Here is a 22,326-nt window from a genome sequence, read left to right as displayed (position 1 = left end):
GCTGGGGATGAAGAGGAGACATACTGTGATTTTGTTTCTTGTTATTTGTTAATTTTGAAAATAGGTCACGGAAACATTTATTGTGAGGCAGACCTGCCCCGCCTGGCTCCTGTGCTCTCCTGTCTCCCCCAGCTGCTCACAATAAGACAAGAAAGAGCTGCAGGCTGCCGGGCCCAGAGAACCACCTCTCCTGAATGCTGTTGTCTCACAGTCCCGCCCAAGGCATCTGTATGTGCAGTCCACTGCCTCGAGCCTCAGAACACCTCTATCTGCCTACTTGATGCTCTACTGGAATGTGCCAGAGGCCTTAAGGACCTTCCCTTCTCTCAGCGAACGATCTGCTCCTCCACGCAGCTGCTTCAACTCAACAGGGAAGGCACCGCCTGTGACTCCACCGCTTGGGAGAAGAGTGGAGGTGAGACCTTGAACCCTTTTCTCATTTCTCAAACGCAGGCCTGAGCGACTGCATGACAAACGTCAGATTACTGCTTGCTCTCTCAGTCCTCACATGCCTCAACTACCAAAATACTCTGTGGCTTTGTGTCCTCTGAGGTCTTTGGGGTCCCCAGGTTGACAGTCACAGTTTGTCCTGTGCTGAGGATGCTGTGACTACAAAGCTTCCCAGAGCTGGCTCCTCCTCACCCGTCCTGGCTCAGTCCGGTGTGCTCTCTGGAGAAGCCTATGCTTAACATCTCTGTACGCCCTTCCTTTACTCCAGAGCACTGGTTCTCAGCCTCCCTAACTCTGACCTTTAACACAGTTCCTCCTGTTGTAAAACTCTTTTCATTGCTACTTCATAACTGCCATTTGGCTACTGTATGAATCACAATGTAAATATCTGATGTGCAGGATATCTGCTATGAGGCCCCTGTGAAAGGGTTGCTTGACCCCACATCAGAGTCGGTGCTCTGGACCAGTTAAACTGCTCATTTCCTCCACGATGCACAGTGCTGTTCTGGCAGCACCACATCTACTCATCTCGGTCCTGTTCATCTCTATCAGCAGAACACAAGCTTTCCCAGGACGGCGCCTGGGCTCGTGTTTCCAGCACCAGTCCCTAGGGAGTAACGGGCATTTATTTATTGAACGAGTTAAGACCTTCACGTAAAGATATGCAGAAAATGAAGTTGATTGTACTGTGATTGCTTTTATTTGTAGGCTGGGGAGTAAATGAATAGAATAATGTTTTCTATCCAATCATTTTCCCCAGCCAGCTTCAATGTTCCAAAGTCTAATTAACAGAGCAGGGAGGAGACCCTGGGCTGAACTCAACACTTTGGAAATTGTATGTTAACATTTCTCTTAGCAAAAAACTGAAGACACACTGAAGTGTTTACCAACAAGGCATTCATTAGAGTATCCCACACAAGAATGGTACCCAGGACTATGCAGACGGAATCAGCAGGCCTGTGCACCAGACACCTTCTGCCAGCCCTCCATATAACTCCTGCCTTCCCTAGAGCAGGCTTTTGACAGGTCCCACTGACTTCTGGCTGAACTCAGACAATAGGAGCTCCATCAGGAGACCAGAGAGAAAGGCTCCTTCCCTGAAAGCTGGCTGTATCTTGCTCCGAGGCACCTGTGCCATCACGATCTGTGAGTCTGAAGATGGCTCCCTGCCCCATAACTCTTCAGGCTTGGCCGTGGTTAGCTGCTGGCTGCTGAGAAGCCCCGGTGTACGGACATCGTTGGTGCTTACACAATAGTAAGTCCGTAAGCATCGCTGTAAATAGACCTTTCAAGCATCCTACATCAATTCTGTCTTTCGTCCTCTGTTAGGATAGAGACTGACAAATGTCTCCTTAGTAAACGTGATGTGAAAGGAGTTGGTATTATAAAAACATGCCTTCCCACATGTCGATATGCATATTACTTATGTACTTACAGACAGGGAGCTAAACACCAATGATGAGGGCCTCTGGATACAAGGAAACTTTCTGTTCCTTTTTTCTATGTATTTATACACTGTTGTACTTGTTTATTTGTTTTGTTTTTTTGAGACAGAGTTTCTCTGTGCAGCCTTGGCTGTCCCAGAACTCACTTGTAGACCAGTCTGGCTTCCAACTTGTACAGAGCCACCTGCCTCTGCCTCCCAAGTGCTGGGATAAAGGGTGCACCACTACTGCCCAGTCATTGTTCCAACTTTTAACATCCATTACAACACTGGGAGGATTTTAAGATAGTATTTCTCTATTTTCACTTTTACCACCTTAATTCAGAAACCCATTACTTCTCACTAAGATTAGAACAGTCTCTTTATTAGTTTTTTCTTTCTTTGTTTAAAATTGAAGATGGAGTACGGCCACACTGCCCATGCTGGCCTTGAATTTGCTGTATTCCTACAACAGCTACAATGATAAGCATGTACAGTCACATCCAGCTTCTCCTAGTAGTGCCCATTAGACTATTAGCGACTATTCCCAGTCTCTAAACTGTCTTCAAAGTGGTTTTCCTAACAGACAATGTGGGGGCTCAACTGCTGAGAATGAACGCAGGGGCTCCTGATGGCTGAGATGGCCCCCCTCCTCTGTGTAAAGACGTGAGGCCTTCAAGGCTAGGTCCCTGTCTGTGTTCCTGGCCTCACTCTCCAGCAGACTCTGCAACTCACCCCAGGCCAGTGTGTGTGTGTCCTGCCATTCAGTCAGGTCGTTCAGTGCTGGGCCTTCGTCTTCCTCCTTGAAGCCTACTACAGTGGCTCTAGTCTTCTGTGGATCTTCCAACTAGCCTCACCCTCTGGACAGAGCCAGGACTTTTTATCCCTTTATTATATATTATAATATAATATATATATGTATATATACGTATATATATATATATATATATATAAAATATTAGATAGACAGACAGATAGGCACACACAGGGAGTCCTGTATTATAATGCAGTAAGAAAATTTGGAACTAACTTCCCAGTGTCTCACCAAAGGCAATGGATCTCTTTTTCATGTAAGGATTAATGTCAATTTCTAATAAAGGAGATGCTTCAATAAAAAAGTTTAAGAATAAAAGTAAAAATAGAACTAGCAATGCTTACCAATACTAGCATGATCGATAATGGTGTCAATATCTTGTAGACCCCATTTCTTATAAGCTAACGGTGGTGGTTGTATGTTCTCATTGCCTGATGCTGCAGCTGTCAAAGAGATCAGACAGTCCACACAATCACAATGGGTAGAACGACATTTTATCAAAGACATCTAATTTATAATGTAGTGTTCTAAAGTGTCAACTAATAACGAAGCACTGTACTAAGAAAGGCGTGAGATGAGATTTATTCACACCATGGCAATGCACACAAAGGCACAACCGTCAAAGACCCTTGTCTTACCACAGAAATTGGTCATTCTCTCTTGGTAAATATATTAGTAGTTGTTATTTATCTATTTATTTGGAAGAGCACAGGGTCACATACCACAGTCTATCCTCTTCCTTGGCCCCCAAAAATGGTGATTATCTCACCAATCTGAAAGTAATGAGGCCACAATGGGCTAAATTTAAACAATTTAAAAGATAATGAAGACAAGTATAAAATTCAAAGTATGCTGATCTAAGGAAAGTATGGACTCCTGGACGGAATCATGAAGCTAGGACTTGAGAATTTCCCCATCACAACCTGCTGAGAGACAATCTGTCCACTGAGGAAATGCTAAAGGCAATGAAGGATCACTTCCCTCTAGGAGGAGTTGCTTGTTTTGCACCTTATGTAAATTTAGACTTAGAATTTTGTCCTTATTGTTGCTAAGCAGCAAACATATCCTACAGAAGCTGTTCTCAGGGGGCTGGCAAGATAGCTCCATCAGTATCCCACACAAGCAGGAGGGCCTGGGTCCAGAACTCCCTCCAGCAGCCATGTAAACCAGTGTGGCGCCTACAGTTGAGTCAGATGACACTGCTGGTGGGGAGAAGACGGGCAGATCCCTGAGCTCACTGGCCAGCTGATCTTGCTGAACCAGTGAGCTCCAGGCTCAGTGACGGACCTGTCTTGCAAGGATGAAATAATGAATTAGCGAGTGAAGAGTGCTGAGGGAACACCCTTGCTGCTGATCCCATTACCACAATGAGGCTTCTTGACTATCCAAGTGGTTTTACCTCTAATAATGAAGTCCTCATACGTGCAGCCCAGACTTCCAGCATCTCTTGATTGACAAGTGTTTCCAATAAAGAGGTCAAAGGCTGAGCTGCCGGGCCACCTCTTTGCCCTGAGAGGGAGCGTGCTAACACACACTGGTGCCTCTATCCTCAGTGAATGGGAGGTGATGGGGTCAGAGGCTCTTACTGCATGGACACCACAGAGGTTTACTGGCTGCAGCAAATCCTTACCCAGTGAGCATTTCTCCCCAGCCAAGCTATGTTGCTGAGTTAAATGGAAAGAACCTGTTGCTCTCGGGGTACCACACCCACTTAAAATTACTCCACAGCACAGAGGCGCCGCCCCTGCTTATAAACAATCTACCCTGCAGGAGACACGCCTTGCTTGTGTGAGGAGGAAGCCACACCGACTAAAACTATCATCACCAGAACTTAACGCACTTCTTGCCAAAAATTACCTTTTGCTACCTGGTTTCGACAAGCTCGAAGAGACTGAAAAAGACTAAATCCATCAATGGTCACAATGGCAGCTGGATATAAGATGCTCAGCTCTTCATTCTGGGTAGAAATTAAAAAAAAAAAAAAAAAAACCTTTTCTTAAACAGACACAACAAACATCTTCCTTTTTAAAAACACTGAGAATCATATTTAGTTAAATGCTATGACTGAACAGTAAACTGCAGAATGGAACAATCTAGAAAAAATCTGCAAAAGGAAGTAGGAGCTAACTTCAGAGCGCCTTCCGGCCAAAGACTTGACTTCCTCTCCAATATAGCTTTTAAATGTATAGGAAATAGTTTCAGCATAATAGTGAAAATAATAAAAATTTCATAAGAAATACCCATTATAAAGATGTAAGTCAAGTGTTAAGAACAGAAGCTGACCGAATGTGGGGGCACATGCCCAGGATCCTAGCACTCAGGAGACATTAGACAGGTGAATTGCTGTGAGTTCAAGGCCAGCCTGGTTTTCAGACAGCCAGAACCACACAAAGAGACTAAGTGTCAAACAAAACAAAACAACAGCAACAACAAAAAACAAACAAACAAATCAAACAACTCAACACCTCACAGACGCTCACTTGAAACCAGAGGCCTGTCCTAATATTCACATTTGTTTGTCTATTATACATGGTGTGTGTGTGTGTGTGTGTGTGTGTGTATAGTCTCTAGTAACCAGTGCCACAGCCACATTTCACCTGTCTGTCTGTCTGTCCGTCCGTCCATCCACTTATTTATGAACGTGCACACTTTTGGCCTGTTTCACAGTATTGAGTGTGACGCTGTAATCAATGCTACATTAATTAATCAGTGCTACATTAATTAATCAATGCTACATTAATTAACAATGCTACATTAATGAATTAAGCCTTGTACACTAGGCAGGCATTTTTGTCAACAGCTTCATTTCAATCCTATTTTCTCCATTTTAGTAAGCACAGAGGTAAGGTTTGATTTTTGTTTTTGTCACAATCTCCTGCCTCAGTAACTTAAAAATCCAATTCAAGCAGGGCAAGATGAGCTATGCCCGTAACAGTAGTGGGAAGAGGATTGTGGATTCCAGAACAGCAAGAGCTACACAAAGAAACACCGAGCCCCAAAACAACAGAGACCCCCAGCCACCCTCCGTGGGTCCAGCCCCTCCCAGCTCCGGTGGCCTGTGGCCGCACTACCTGCTTCTCTCGGAGCCTCTCTAGCCCTGTGCAGCAATTCTGATGTCTGCTTCCGTTTTAGTTCATGTGAACTTCGCTTGCTCTGTTTATCCATCAGCCTCTCTGTTTTCTAGTGCATTTCTATTACCACGTACAAAGCCCTACACTTAAATCTTCCCTCACCTTTCTCCTAACTACTAGAAATGTAACCTCTCTTTTCCCATTGATCAGTTAAATTGCGTGCCCATTATCTAAAGCATTATCCATGGTGATAGTGGACTGAACCTCTAACACTGCAAACCAGCCCCAAGTTAAGCTTTTCCTTTGTAAGAGTTGCCATGGTGTTGGTGTCCTACACAACAAGAGAACACCAACTAAGATGGTCATCTCAATACAATACTGCATTCATAAAGCACGAAGGCTGGCATTCAATTTAGCAAAAATTACCTCTTGAGAATATACATGCCAGCTCAGGTAACTGTGCCACAAGACAAATCTCTTAATTTTCCCACAAAAGAGCAAAGAAAATTGCTTCAAAACAATGCTATTCTTGCTTTTTTCCTAACTGATTTCATAAATGTGGCTATTTTATCTGCATGAACATCTGTATCAAAGTGCCTAGTGCCTGCGGAGGGCACAGAAGTCACAGATGGTTTTGAGCCACCATGTGTGTTCTGGGAAAAAATCTGGGTCCTCTACAAGAGCGTCCAGTGCTCTCCCCAGCCCAGCCACTTTACACTGTTCCAAGGTAAAGAGTAGACTTCTAATATTACCTGCTCAGTCACTCCAGGGTGTCTTGGGATCTCATAGGTCCTGCATTTAAGCTGAAGCACTCTGTCCTCATTCAATAGTTGTGCAAGCAAAAGCACTCCACTCTAGAAACAAGCACAGAGAGCTTTGCTGGTTTTCTCTACAGTACCACTCCCCTAAGGTCTCCCAAGGACACCAGGTCCTCTCTTTTCAGAGTACAGCTTTACTTCTGTTTCTTCCACAGACAATTCCTCGTTTGTCCTGTTCCCACCCATAAAGCAGTGCTTCTCAACCTGTGGATCACGGCCCCTTTAGAGGTTGAATGCCCTTACACAGGGGCAGCCTAAGACCATCAAAAAACAGAAATTTACATTGATTCGTAAAAGTAGAAAATTACAGATATGAAGTAGCAACTGCATTAGGAAAGTTGAGATCCGAAGCTGAAGGAAGGGCAACCGGATCCATCATGTCTGGAGACACCAAACCAGACACTGTTGCTGTGGTCAAGGGGCGCTTGCTGACAAGAACCTAGTGTGGCAGTTCCTGAGGAGGTCTGGCCAGCAACTGACCAATGCAGATGTGGAGGCTTGGAGCCAACCATCAGACAGAGCTCAGGGAACCTGGTGGGGGAGCTCGCAGAAGGACTGCAGGAGCGGAGGGGGACTGCAACCCCATTGGAAGAATAATATAGGCTGGCCTGACCACCCAGTTCTCCCAGAGTCTAGACCACCAGACAAAGAGTATACAGGGAGGGATCCATGGCTCCAGATACATATGTAGCAGAGGATGGCCTTGCCTGACAGCAACTGGAGGGGGAGCCCTTGGTTCCAGGGAGGTTTGATGCCCCAGCATAGGGAAATGGAGTGTGGGGCTGGACAGTGTGGGTGGGTGGGGAGTACTCTCATACAGACAAAGGGGAGGGGGGGGGCAGATGTGGGATGGGGGTTGGTGGGGGGGGTAACTGGGAAGTGGGATATCATTTGAGATGTAAATTAATGGAATGATTAATTTTAAAAAAGGAAAGTTGAGAACTACTGATAAAGAATTGTCTACGTATTTCTAGGCATTCATATTAAGACAGAGGTATTCTTGGTAATGAAGTCACAGGTCAGTGTGATGAGATGCACAGCACTGCAGTTAGCTAGCCGTCTGCTACGGGAACCCAACTCACCTCAGTGTAGAACCGCACGTAACCAGACGTAAAGCCCACCACAATGCAGGTCCAGTCAGGGCGCCCAGTGGAACTCCTGCTCAAATAGAGTTGATGATTATAATGGCTCGGCCATCAAAGCAGAAGAGACAGAAGCCCACCTCATCCTTACCTCTTCTGACTCGCCAGCGGGATGCACAGAGCACTGGTTACATACTCCCTACAGACAAAAGCAAAATCATGAGCTTAGTCCCTGTGCTTAGCAATAAAGTGGGGAGGGAGGAGGAAGAGGGGGGAGGGGCACTCTTACTGTGCAGCACTGGCTGGCCTAGCATTCACTACAGAGACCAGACTGGTCGGGATCTCAGGAGAAATTCATTTACCTTTGCTTTCTGAGTGCTGGGGATTAAAGGTGTGGACCACCATGCCTGGATTATTTATTTATTTTACTATAGTTTATTGTTAAGAGGCGGTAGGTGCAAAATGACATCCTGTGTGTACTGGCTGGTTCTGTGTATCAACTTCACACAAGCTGGAGTTATCACAGAGAAAGGAGCCTCCCTTGAGGAAATGCCTCCATGAGACCCAGCTGTAAGGCATTTTCTCAGTTAGTGATCAAGGGGGGAGGAGCCAGTCCATTGTGGGTGGTGCCATCCCAAGGCTGGTGGTCCTGAGTTCTATAAGAAAGCAAGCTGAGTAAGCCAGTAAGCAGCACCCTGCATGGCCTCTGTATCAACTCCTGCCTCTAAGTTCCAGCCCTATGTGAGTTCCAGCTCTGACTTCCTTTGGTGATGAACAGCAAAGTGGAAGTGTAAGCTGAATAAACCCTTTCCTCCCCAGCTTGCTTCTTGGTCATGGTGTTTCATTGCTGAGTAGACACCCTGGCTGAGACACTCTGAATCATTTTTGTTCGACATAAAACAGTAAATCCATACATATAATATGTAACATAGCCAAAAGCAATAAGGTGTTTCATTTGATACTGACACGAGACAAAGCAAAACTTTATAATCACTATGCAAAAAACCTAGAAAATGTCACATGGTTGCCAGGGACCCATTTCCCAGTGTCCCTGTCTCCTTGTTTGAGGCTGGGCAGAGCAGAAGGAACCAGCACACGGATTTCTGTGGCTTAGGGACTCACTACCTGCCACCTGCCTGGGTTCTTCATGTACGTTTTACATGCACTGATTAATAAGCTATTTATTTTAAGACTTTAAGATTTGTTTTAGTTTATGCATATGAGTGCTTTGTCTACAAGTATTATGTGTACCACATGTCTAGTGCCTGAGGTTTTAGAAAAGGTATCCTCTAGAACTGGAGTGACTGAACCTGGATCCTTTGCAGAAGCAACAACTGATCTTACTAAGCTACTCTCCAGTCCTCCATTATCCTACTTCTAAGGACATAATATGGTTGTTCCCAAAAATGATTTTTCCCCGACATGAAATATTGAAATATTATTAAGGGCTCAGAGAAAAAAGATTTGAGACCTAAACAGCTCTCACTGACTTTGTTTAAACCAACACAAGTTGCTCAAGCCAATCTGCATGCAGCTCCATAGACCAGGCCAGGTCATCAGGGCATCGAGTGAGTCTCCTTGTTTCTCAGGTGACCTGACACCCTTGTTTGACCTCGAAGGATACTAGATACATACCTGCTGCACATACACACACGCAGGCAAAACATTAATACACATAAAATTAAATAATCTTTAAAATATTTTTCTTATTAGTTTATAAAAAATAACAAGAGCAATAAAACAAAATCTGCTAACCAAATAGTTCTCTACAACCAGGAAAAGTTTTGATAACACACACACACACACACACACACACACACACACACACACCCACACACACTCATATATACACGCACACACAGTTTATAAGCAATGAAATAGATGTATTTACAAACACATCCAGTTCTTAGATTTAACACACAAAGAAACCACCCAGTGGGCTCGCACCTACCCTTCCTCTGCACTTACGGAGCCGCTCCAACCGACAGCGAACTGCATTTCCTCCTTCCCTTTATCACTGTGCTTCCATTTTGCTGGAAAAAAATAATAAAAGATAAAACGAAACCAGTAACTTACTTGTGGATTTTGATCTTTCCACTCTAAAAAGTTGGATATAAAACTGTAGGATATACAACTCTGTAGGAACTGGCCGGCATTTACTATAGGTAATATATGTTTTTAAATTTGTAAAAGCATGCTTTATAAGCCGTCTGTCTCCCAGCCTTCTGTGTCCTCTAGTTAACCCGCAGCTTACTCCTCTCTTCGGAGTTCCTGCAGAATCCAGTTACGAGTGCTCATGGCCACCTTACTGGCTTCATTATTTATAAGACTGTTTTTACTTGCAAATGGCAGGGGAAAGTTTTATATTAGATTTATGCCACGGGAACTAGTTTTCTCTGTAAGACAACCAACAGACATTTTATATATAATCTTACTTTGTTCTAGGTTTTTCATAATCTATGTACCTCCAAATCTTAAGTTTAATCTTCAACAAAAATACATGAGCTGAAAACTTAGGAACCACGTGAGACTTTACAGTACTGTGAGTTTTCTGACTGCCGCCAAGTCCCTTTCCACTGTTGTCAGGGCCAGTTCCAACTTCTTTCAGGACTGAGTATCCCTTGCAAGAGTTCAGTGACGGTTAGTCAGCACTGCGTCACAAGTGTCGCAGGATAGCTAAAAACCTGGCAGAAGCAGCGCCAAGCACTCTGTGTCTAAGGAGCTGGCTCAGCCCATAAACTCCGGCCTGCAAGTTCCATTCCTAGCGTTCACGTCACAGAAAAAAAAGAGCCAGGCACTTCCGTGCCAGGCAGGCAGAGACAGAGGATCCCAGGGTCCACTGGGAAGCCAGTTTCGGCTCCAGGCTCAGCAGGAGACCCTGTCTCAAAGGCTAGAGGGAAGGGCAACAGAAGAAGACACCTAACACCCACCTTTGGCCTCCACACACATGCACAGGCACCTGCACACACATGTGCACACACAAAATACACATACCCCAAGAGGAAAATATTCCATTTATATAATAAACATGGTACATAAATCATAGAACCACCTGTAATGCAGAACAGGAATACCGTGGTTTGAGTTCATTTTGTTTCAATCTGTGCGTTCAAATGGAGGCGTAGAGAATGGAGAAGGGTACTTACGCACTAGAAACGCGGCCTTCTGCTCCCGGGCTATGACCATAAGGTCACTGGTTGGAGAGAGGGATAAAACACATTCTTGAAGCCAGGAATGTTTTTGTGTTTTAGAAGTATTTCCTTCTTCTTCCTATGCATAAAAGTGCAATTACTATAATTGCAAAAACTTTAAAGAACACTGCGACTGTGCCTGCCTGTCTTGAGTTTAAGGAAGAGGAAAAAAATACTCCCAATGCTTCCACACCAAAATATGTCAGTGACAGCCACCAAGTAACACGTCTGTTCTGAAAACTAGCACCAAGGCTTCACACAGGAAGAGCACAGCATTAGTGGGCGCCACGGGAAAGTCACTCTCCAGTAGCAACTCAGTCAGGAGAAAGACCCTCAGGTCAGTACGACAGCTGGGGCAGACAAAGGTGCCTGCCACCAAGCCTTAGGACCTGAGTCCACTCTCCAGAGCTGACACCTAACAGGAGAAAACAGACTTCACACAGGTACTGTGGCATGAAAATCACAACACACACACACACACCCTTTCAGCTACCTGGCTCTAGCTACCCAGTGGTCTACTCTGAAGACAACCAGTGAGATACATTAATTCTGTTACAGTGACATACATTAATTCTGTTACAGTGACATACATTAATGTCTGTTACAGCGAGATACATTAATGTCTGTTACAGCGAGATACATTAATGTCTGTTACAGTGACATACATTAATGTCTGTTACAGTGACATACATTAATGTCTGTTACAGTGACATACATTAATGTCTGTTACAGTGACATACATTAATGTCTGTTACAGTGACATACATTAATGTCTGTTACAGCGAGATACATTAATGTCTGTTACTTCCTTTGATACTCTGCACATACAAGCAGACATATTCACAGTCCTTCCTTCCCTTTCTCCTTGTGAGAAGGCACATAGAATAGATGTGTACTTTCTTCACACCACAATCAGTTTCTTTATTCTTTTTGATGGCTTCATAGTCTTCTGTCAAAAGAACACTTAAATAGGGGATAGGGGAAATGTCTGGATTACCTCTAAGGCCTGCAGCCTTTGGTACAGTTACACACGCTTCCCTTCACGTTAGAAATAAGAACAGACTTGGAGCCTGGCTAAGAAGGCTGCACATTCTTGAAAACAGAAGACATTACTGGCAAAATTCATATTTTAGACAAGCTCCTTTTAAATGAAGTTCTGTATCTACCTTACTCTCTTAAAAACATATTTATACAGAAAAGCTAGAAAGTTATCTCCACAGAGAAAAGTCAGCTGTGACTGCAATTCTCCTGGGATCCACAGTTTCTACAGGACCATGGTCCTTTACTCCACGCAGTATCTGAAGCTCCTCAAAGCGGCCTCTGTGAGCTGAGGCTATCACACTCTATAGACTCCCGACTGGTGAGTGAGACCTACGGTACTGAGTCTAAGTCCTGGGTGCCTTCCTGAAAGTGAAACCCCACCTTTAGGTGGTAACCTGGAGAGGGAGCAAACCACAGAGAGATATTAAATACTTGATTAAAAAACAGTGATAGGTCAGGGATTATAGACACACATCACCACACCCAACAAAGCCAGTGGATTCTCCTGAGGTTTTTTTTTTTTTTTAACCACACCTTTAAAACAGTTTCCCCTTTCTCCTCTGCGGTGGTTTTAATATACTGCCTGCACTGACTCGCGGGAGTGGCATTACAGGACGTGTAGACTTGCTGTAGCAGGTGCTACTTTGTTGGAGGAAGTGTGTCATAGCGGGTGAGCTATGAGGTTTCAGAAGACAAAGCCAGACCCACCGTCACACTCTTGTCCTGCTACCTGTGGATCGAGACACAGAACTCTGAACGACCTCTTCAGTACTGTGTCTGCCTGCAGCTGCCATGGTTCCCACCATGATGGTAATGGACTGAACCTCTCAACTGTAAGCCAGCCGGTTAAATGCTTTCTTTTATAAGAGCTGTCATGGTCATGGTGTATTCCTAGCAATGAAACCCTGTGACACCCTCTATGTGCAATCCCAGCTCCTTTGGTAAACTGTACCCCGCTCTCACTTTTCCCCTAATGGAAATGTGACCAGTTGAGGGAAAGGAACAGGGGTTCTTAAGAATCCAGCTCAAGGCACAGGCAGCAGCAGTAGAAATAGAAGCCATTCATGAACAACAGAGATGTGTCTGCAGGAGTTCCTGTATCAGAACTTTCAAAGATGCTACAAGTCAAAGCAGACATAATTTGACAAAAAAAAAAAAAAAAAAAAAAAAAACCAGGATAGGAGTAATAAGAAAGCCGTACCCCAGGCTGGACCATAATGAACCAGTACTAGCTTTACCACAAAGCTGTACTTCCAGTTTATCAACAGGCAAGGAGCTGTACAGAACAACAGCCCAAGCCCAAGGCTTTGGTTCACATTGCAGGATGCAGGCTCAGTGTTCACTTTGTATCTTGAGGACCTTTGCCTACCAATTAAGTTTCTGAAAAAAGCTATCCACAGTAAGAGAACACAGACACTAATATTGCCCCCTTGAAGCTAGTAATCCTAAAATAACACCACCAACTGAAAAGGTGGTTAATTTCCCAAGTGAGGTAGGAAATTAAAAATAAAGAAAACAAAGTACCCCACAGTTAAACAAAGTTTCCCACAAAACCAGACACAAAGGTTAGCAGTGCATCTGCCACTATAAAGGTGGGCCCATTGGGAGAGCAGAGAAAGCTGTTTCAGTGTGGCCTATACACCCAGGCTTTTCCCTTAAGACCACAGGAAATGTCTTCACGTGAACAAATCAGGGAGCTGCCACAGATCCCCTGGAGAAGGCACCGGCTCTAACCCAGGCTGCTTCATACACTTAACATTCTCCTTTCTTTGTTTTTCAGGCTGCAAAATTGTCAGATGACTTGTTCTTCCAAGGTGTGTCTGACCATAATCCTACAGCACTGTGACCAACCAGCCTTCAAGTGCACACAGCTGCCCCACGCTGATGAGTCACCGCTTGCCTGTGTCTGCTGATGGCACCACTGCTGTATGAAACAGCCACCACACAGCCAGCAGCAGCTTCGCAGTGCGCACGTTTTGCTGGGCTAGCTTTCAAAGCTGTTTATACATTCTAGGGGTGCCAGTAACATCCAGTGTTCTCAGGGCCTGGGGGCACACTCACAGCCATTCTAAGATGGCCACCCAGACTCAAAGATACTCACTTTTATCTTCTGAAAGCAAGAGAGGTCACACAAAGCAAGATCTCCACACTGTGTCTCCTGGTAGTCTGCTTCTAATTTATGTTATGCCTAATGCTTTTCAAATTTCTGTTGCCTTCCTTCCTTGGGGGAGGTACAATGGGACTTAACTCCAAACTAAACTCTACAGAGCAGCTCAGAATACTACACAGAAAGGGCAGAGATGGTGAAGCTATGCAGCCCCCAGTCAACCTGCAGCTGCCTCACAGTGGAAAGATCCATCTCACAGATCTTACAGTCTTCTCACAATCAAAATGGGGCAAAGCACCAACTCTCTAATTTGGCTATAAGTTTTTTTAAAAGCCCTCTTACAAGTAAAATTAGTAACAAAAACTTACATTCTGACTCTCAATTTTTAAAATTCGAGGAAGTCAGTGATTTTACAGTTTATTTTACAATCAATTAATTTAAGATTGTCTGTTATTACTTCCTTGTTTTATTTTTTGGTGGTAAGGACTGAGCCCAGGACCTTGGACCCAACAGGAAAATGCATCCCAATTCTAGTGTTATTTATGTCTAAACTACTTATAGAACACGTGTCCACTCACCTGCCCATTCGATCTTTGGTCTAGACAGAAAAGGCCAGCATGGGCCAAAGCCTGGTGTTGGTAATGATAATGGTGATTAGTGTCAGACAGGGCAACGCTTCCACTTGTGTGTAACACCCGAGTTCTCTGTAATTAGCACAGAATAACAACGGCGTGGCAAGCCTAACAAGCATGTGCCACTGTGTGCTGAGCAAATATTTAACAGTAGAAAGTAAACCTCTTTGCCCCACCAGGTTCCATGTGATCAATAAAGTACCAAATAGTATCCACCCAGAGACTGCCATGTAGTTCTCAGACTAAGACAAGCAATCAATAGTAACAATTAGTATCCGGTTTAAGTAGAATAGATCTTAGAACTAAATCAAATGCTAAGGGCTTTAAAGTTGCTATTAGATTTTAGAAAAAAAATAGCATGTACTCACCAAAATATTTATAAATGGAAAACATAAAGAGATGTCCAATGCCAACCACAAGTGAAATAAAAGATTAAAACATTAATGAGCATTTACACTATCCTAAGATTAAAGTTTGCTAACATACTACGGGTCCAACAATTTAGAATAAACACAGAGGACAGAACTCCATTTTAAAAAGATCAACAACACACATGCATTCATGTCTTAGTTTTCTGTCTCTCAGTCTTTGTTTTTTTAAATGAACACACAACTGATGGGAAGTAGCTGGGGGCTGGGAGGCAGTGTAGTGGCCGATGTGCAAGCATAAAGATCAGAGTTCGGATCCTCAGACTGTGTGTAAACGTTGGCAGTATGGAAGCCTGCCTTTAATCACAGCGCTCTGAGGTGGAGGCAGGACCCCTGGAGTAAGCTGACCGGTCAGGCCTGCCAGTGAGCGGTAACAGTGAGCGCTGGGTTAAAAAAACACAGTGGAGAGCAACTGAGGAAGACACCTGATGCCAACCCAGGCCTTCATGAGCACTCATGTGCATACACATATATGGGTACACACACATATGCCCAAACATGGAATATATATTGCACACTCTGGCATACCACATGTATACATACACATTCAAGAGTGTGAATTAACCATGTGAATTTTACCTTTATTCTCTCTGGTAAAAAACCCAATTTAAAACTGCTTATATTGGGGGTTAGGTAAGGGACTAGAATCAAATCTGTGGCCTTGTGCTTCATTCACTGAAGCTGAAACCCTTTTTCTCTGTCCCTTTTTGTAGTGCTGAGAATGGACCTTGGAAAATTGAGTGCTAAACTGACAGGACAGGAAGCTGAAATGCAGCCTTTGTTGCACTGTGGAGCACCACCAGGGTCCTCTGAAAGGGAAGGCAAGAATGAGGGGGCTCGCTTGGAAGCTACGTTTATCCAGTCCGGTCCTCACTCTTCCCCTCCCCTCCCACCTACACAAGTGGCAGAAGAGGCCTCACCAGAGTCCCTGAGGAATGCGGAAGAGAACCAAAGCTATCGCAGGCGAGGAAGGAAAAGCTGCAGGTGATAAGCAGAGACTAAGTCTCTTCAGCACGCCGGCCTCCACAGTGCCACCCACACTGGACCCAACTGCGTGTTACTCTGAGGACAAGAATCCCAAACAGCCCAAAGCCACCTGTGCTGGCCAGCACTCAACGTAACTGCATTCTTCACACTAGACAACTGCTTCACCAGAGTCTACTGAAACCAGGTCAATGTCCCACAGATCAGATCGGTGCTTTCAAGCCACCACTCCAAAAGGACACGAAATAACGGAGAACAAAACTACAGTAAGGCAGAGACTGGAGAGCAACAGTAAGAGTTCCGCACCAAGCCATGCTTCTGAACCTCAGCACCTCTGACTGCCTGAGGGACTGTGCTTTGCTGTGGGCAACTGTCTTCTGCTAGAACTGCCTGGCAAGATCTTCAGCCTCTGCCCGCTAGACATACCGCTGCCCCAAACGGAAAGCTAAGACTGTCCATACCCCTGTCAGAGGGGACAAAAGCACTCCCCACTGAGAATGACTAGACTACACCTCGCTCACATCCGCGCTGAAAGAAAGGACATTGAAGACATAAGTCAACCTCCCAGTCAAAAATCCAAGCTCCTAGTGAGAACCAGCCTTGGGAAAGAGACCCTCTGTGGTCACCTCTCAGGAGGGTCTGAAGCAGATGCTTAGCATGGCTTAAAAGCCCCCTTCTGCCTTTAAACTAAGTCGGCTGTGTCTCCTGGGCGGTGGATGGTACCAAAGTGTACAGGAAGGAGTGCTATGAAGCTAGAGATTTTCCAGAATTATCTCAAATGAATGATACTGTAAGAACATGGAATCACCATGAATTATATTCCAATTTCTGGCCTATAAACATGGCCCCTTTAAATCAGCATGCTCTGATGCCCCGTTAGTCTGGTAAATCAAGATTGCCCTTGACAACCATGTTCTGTTCCTCTCTGTAAAACAGATGAAGCCCACTTCAAAGTTCTTTGAATAGAAATTTCCCAAGCTGACCACTGAAGCGGAGGCCTGGACCAGGACTGCCCTGGGTCCACTTCCTGTCCTGTCTACCATCTGGTTACAACAGAGCCAGCCAATTTTATCCTTCCTAGCACTCACTCAGTGCACCAGTGAAAAGATGCCTTACCAATAAGTTAGGGTAAGAAAAACTAGACAGCCTCTAGAAACAAGCCCAGGAAATACAACTAGGTCTCCACTGTGTCCCAGAACCATCGGGAGCATAGGAGGGAAGGAGCCTCGCTGACGGCAGCAGAAGTGGACGAAGCCTCGTGGAGAGCCTAGTCTGTCCCTCTCCACAGGCCGCTCACCCACAGTGGAGCTAGTTCTGCCAGGCTCAGGGGCACATCTCTCATGCACTCAGAGGAGGCGAGGGGTGGGTTGAGCTCATGTGAAAGTGTACCCCGACTCAGGCTATGGCTGCTCGGTCACTGGAGATTTCCGTCCACACTGACAAACGGACTCTCGAAGGTGGATGGGGACCACAGCCCCAGACCTCCTGAACTATGAACTGGTTTCTCAGCATGACTAAGATGATTCTCCCAGGAGGAAGCAGACCCCTCTGTAGTGAAGGAACCTCTTGCCATCATTTTTTATCTGCCTCATCCTTCAAAGTGGGTGCAAAAGACATTGCGCCCACTTTGAAGAGAGAAAAGTCACTGAAACCAGAGGTTCCTGGGACACAGTCGTGTCCAGAGTTGCCCCACAGAGGTGACAGTGGCAATCTCTTTGATACTCTACTCTATTCTATATGAGCTAGAGGGACAGCAGGGGTTCTCACAGAGTACCAGAAGTACAGGGATCAGACCAGGACACAAGCACCTCCCTGCTGATAGTCCCACTCTCTCTGTAGTTTTCCTCCTCACCAGCCTTGCCATATGCCGCACTCTCCATTTCCATTGTGTTCTTACTATCACCATCTTTCAAGGCATTTCACTTGTTTTTTCTCCTGGCTGCTGTCAATTCCTCATGGGTGACTTCCACTGAGTCCCGAGCATTCTCTAAGCCCGTGTTACAGCTGACAGCTCAGAAGAGCAAACAGGCTTTGTTCTTAAAAAGGCTTGTCCAGACTTCTGGTACTAGGTCTCTCAATTACAAACACCTTTCCTTCTTTCAAGTCATCAAAATGACAGACGACTTGCAAAGCAATGCACACATAGAAATACAAAGCCCCAGGTGCATACTGTTTCCTGCTGAGCTCAGGAGACAGGCTGCCTCTGGGGCACAGCACTCAGTTATGGTGGCTGCTGCCGCACTAACTCTTTGCAAGCTCTCTGTGGAATCTCTTCATGCCACTGCCTCACCATGGACTAGCTCTCCGATGGCCGACCAACGAGAGCAAAAGCTCACTTTCCTCCAGCACTCGGCCTCTGCCCAATGGCAGCCAACTGAGAACAGCCTCAGTGCATACAGGGACAGCGCCTCGACACCACTGAACAGGAAGTGGACAGCAAGACATTCTGTTCCCACTGTTATGCACTTAATAATCAGCATTAATGTGGACAAAATCCAGTTATGTTCTGGGGAAGTCTAGGTCTGCTCCTGGCAGGAGCCTTCAAGGCCTCCTCTCCACTCTGCCCTCCTGTGGGTGACAATACCTGTTCCTTGGCCAGGGCTCTGACTTCTGACTTTCAAGTATCTGGCAAGCCTTTCTTTTTGCTACTTGCTGTGTCTCTGGATATGAGCCATTAGAGTTGCTCACAATCACAGAAAGAAGTTGAAGTAACAGTCTTACCTCTGCTGAGTGACACGGCTGGTATAGATGTGAGAGAAACAAAGAAAAGGAGGGAGACTCCAGACCACAAACAATGTAGGTAAAAACCGTGACGGGTCTGAACTGGGAGTGAGTAGGAGCCAGTGAGTCTCACAGGTAATCCTTACACAGCAAGTCAGCCAGCTGTGACTGGACGACAGGAACAGAAGAGACTGGCAAATGACCAGTCATGCATTATGGGGGTTCTCTTAGGGTAATTAAATATTATTGACTTCGATGGCAATGGTAGTTAGAGAATGCTGTATGCTGTATACAGGTGAATACTGTAAGAGTGAATTACATTGTATGCAAGTCATCAATATAGTATACATTTAATGTGACAATACAAATCAGAGTGACCAAAATGATACTTGTTTAACACACAGAATGGAGTAAGAGTTAGAAGACACTGTAATGGCCAATCTTGGTTATCACTGACTAGAACCGGGAAGAACCTCATGGCTGAGCACTGAGCAGGAGATTGGCTTCCATTTCATTATCTGAAGTGGAAAGGCCCATCTTAAACTGTGGGCAGCACTTTCCAATGGCGGCCCACACAGAGGTCCTAGAAAAGAGCTTTATCTTCGCTGTTTGTCTCTGCTCCTGCTGGCAAGTTCCCCCACTCCGTTGCTGAAAGCCTTCTCGGATACCAGAAGCCTGCTTCTCTGGGCTTTCAAGACTGACCTGACACACTGGCTCTCCGGCAGCTCTCCAGGTCTTCGGCACCACTAGAGCAGCTGAGACAGCCAGGGGCTGAGGAGCTATAGGCTCTTCGTTCCCAGGAGTCTGTTGGACACCCAGGCCATGTCATGTAGCAGCCTGATAGGTCCCTTCTAATAATAGTCATTCTTTTGATTTTGATCTCTTCCCCTAGGGAGCATTGACTAATACAGGAACTAAAAAGTGACGAGGAATATACAATAAATAGCCAAATGGTACCAACTATCTATTAAAAACACAAACTAGGGGTTGGGGATTTAGCTCAGTGGTAGAGCGCTTGCCTAGGAAGTGCAAGGCCCTGGGTTCGGTCCCCAGCTCCAAAAAAAAAGAACCAAAAAAAAAAAACAAAAAACAAAAAACAAAAAAACAAACTAGCTTCAGAACCATAAGTCAGCCCAAACAGAAAGGCTTGGAAAGAGATGCCACAGAGGAACAGCGCCTGTATGAGGACAGACAGGACAGACACTACTACACATCAGCAGGGACACTGCACATTCTGAGCAGGAGCTCCGGAGAAGTCACAAGATGCAACTCTGACGAAGCTGGAAGGAAGAACACATGGAAATTTCCACTTTCTTCCCTCACCAACAGAAAGATCAGAAATCAGGAAGAACACAGAAGACATGAACGGATCAGCCTAACTAAAATGTGAGACCCTTCCCCATCAACAGCAGAACTCTTCCCAGAGATGAACATCGTTTAGAACAGACCGTATATCACACTATAAAGTGGGCTCTACAGATTTAAACAGTTTGGGAGTTTTTGCTTATCTGCAGGTCTCCTCTGTGATCTGAGTCATCTGAAGTCAGTCATGGTCTAAAATAACTGGAAAATGCCAGGAATGAGCCATCGTCCGTTCTAAATTATGTGCTCTTCTGACTTACGCAGTGAGGCCTCACTCTGTCCCACTCCACCTGCCTGGGGTCCTGAGGCTATGAACTCTGCCTCTGTCCAGCACACTGCTACTCACCCGTCCATCTCTCGGTAGTCACTTTGCTTATCAAAGCAACAGTCTAGACATCATAGAGCAGAGAGCTTTTATTCTACTTAATACTGACCCCCAATGCAAAGGGGATGGTGCTGGCGACTTCATTACAGCATCGTTAAAATGCTTCCACTTCATTATTGCTTATGGTTGTTAATATCTTACTGTATCTAACTTATAAATTAAATTTTTCCAAAGGTATTTACATGTACATATTGGATGAGTAGTACATGTTGGATTTGTGGTTCTCCTAAAGGCTTCAGGCACCCTACAGGGTCTCAGGGAGAGTACCCCTCATCCTTAAGGAGACTACTGCATCTACAAATTAAGGAACATTCTTCTACCTAACAGATTTAAAAAAAAAAAGCCAAAAGAAATCAGAGAACATTTTGAACTAAAATGAAATTGAAAACGCACATCAAAACCTGTGAATGCACAGAAGAATATAGGGATTTACATTACAAGAGAAAATAGATTTAAAATAAGTAATCTATGATGCCATCTTAAGAAGCTGAAAAACAAAGATAAAATTAAAGACAATAAAACGAGAAAAAATAATGAAGTTATTGGAACTCAAGTTTTGAAACTAACTATGCTAGAACAAAAAAAGCTAAAAAAAAAAAAAAAAAAAAAAAGTAGAACAACCAAGGGAAAAGGAGAACAAAATAAAATACCGTGCACATGGTAAACGAGAAATTACAAATCACAGAATGGAAGAGAAGGTCTCTCCACATAAGTCAATGACTTCAGAAACAAGTTATTTCTGGATGTCACATGGCCAAGAAATGATGTGGCAGAGCTGTAAGTGGCTTTTAAGTAAAGCTATTTCCCCAGAAGAGCAAGCGAAGGTCCAAGTATTTTCTTCCCTCTGGTTAAAACAATGATGCCACATTGCCTGTGACAGAAACAAGCCAGACAGACAGACAGACAGACAGACAGACAGACATGAAGGGCCTGATGACACACAGAGCTCAACCACTTGACCAAACACAGAACTTTTCCATTGCCTAAAGCAGTTCAAGCTATCTTCTGTGACTCACAGGTGAGGCCATGCTAAGATGCTCCGTCTACTTTGGTCACTGCTCTATTCTCAGCACCTAAAAGGGCCCGGAATATGACAGGCACAACAGACGCTCTGAGAGAGCAGGCGGAAGCATCTAGAATAGCTGAGGGACAAACAATCCCAAGCAAGCGACTTTCTCTATCGCCCGGTGCTATGGACCCACTGAGTCCCCAGTGCCACGTTAGACACCTAACCCCAAACATAAAATGAGGAGCTGAGAACCAATGAGAAGTGATGTCACAGAGTGAGCAAATGAATGCTGCTCTTGGGATGGGACTGTTATAACAGGAGGGGTACCGCTATGAGGGCAGGCAAGTTTGGATTTCTTTTATGTGCACATACGCGCATGTGCGCACGCACACATTTTCTCTTTTCCTCCCTTTTTCTTTGTCCCTCATCCATCTTCTGTCATGTTATGATGTAGCAAAAAGGGCACTGTCAGATGCTAAGCCCTTGGATTTGATGTGGCCCTCCAGGACCACAGCCAATGACACATCCATCATGAATTACAAGGTTTAAAGTCTTGCTGTGTTGTGGCTTAGGCTACCTGGCCGACTGCTTGTCAAGTCATTAAGATCCTTAAAGCATGTTAATCTAGTTAGTTACTACTAATTAAACATAAAAACAGTTGTGACAGCTTTTCTTTAAATGTCAGCCTGATATGGAAATATGCCACTATCATTCCAAAAGGAAAGCGTCACTCTCAAAACCCATGCAGAGCATCAGCAAGATGGCCCCGTGGTTAAAAGCCTTACTACGCAAGCCTGACAACCTGAGC

General features: G+C 44.8%; 1 protein-coding gene and 1 non-coding gene across 2 annotated transcripts in view; both read right to left on the bottom strand.

Moving 5' to 3' along the window:
* Window positions 1-22,326, bottom strand: part of Rab3gap2 (RAB3 GTPase activating non-catalytic protein subunit 2) — a 72,782-nt gene that overhangs the window by 36,947 nt on the left and 13,509 nt on the right. The window contains exons 3-9 of the mRNA XM_032915048.1: window positions 10,805-10,928; window positions 9,610-9,691; window positions 7,810-7,857; window positions 7,659-7,734; window positions 6,511-6,612; window positions 4,545-4,644; window positions 3,032-3,130 (exon numbers count right to left, since the gene is read on the bottom strand). Of these exons, the coding sequence (XP_032770939.1) occupies window positions 3,032-3,130; window positions 4,545-4,644; window positions 6,511-6,612; window positions 7,659-7,734; window positions 7,810-7,857; window positions 9,610-9,691; window positions 10,805-10,928 (631 nt within the window). The remainder of the gene's footprint in view (window positions 1-3,031; window positions 3,131-4,544; window positions 4,645-6,510; window positions 6,613-7,658; window positions 7,735-7,809; window positions 7,858-9,609; window positions 9,692-10,804; window positions 10,929-22,326) is intronic.
* On the bottom strand, window positions 1,151-1,282 carry LOC116911811. The gene has a single exon (XR_004389350.1). It is a non-coding gene; the product is annotated as a small nucleolar RNA SNORA36 family (small nucleolar RNA).

This window comes from Rattus rattus, chromosome 10 (assembly GCF_011064425.1).
Source record: "Rattus rattus isolate New Zealand chromosome 10, Rrattus_CSIRO_v1, whole genome shotgun sequence".
NCBI lineage: Eukaryota > Metazoa > Chordata > Mammalia > Rodentia > Muridae > Rattus > Rattus rattus.
Note: the sequence above shows the minus strand (reverse complement) of the source record. Positions and strands in the feature narration are given on the sequence as shown.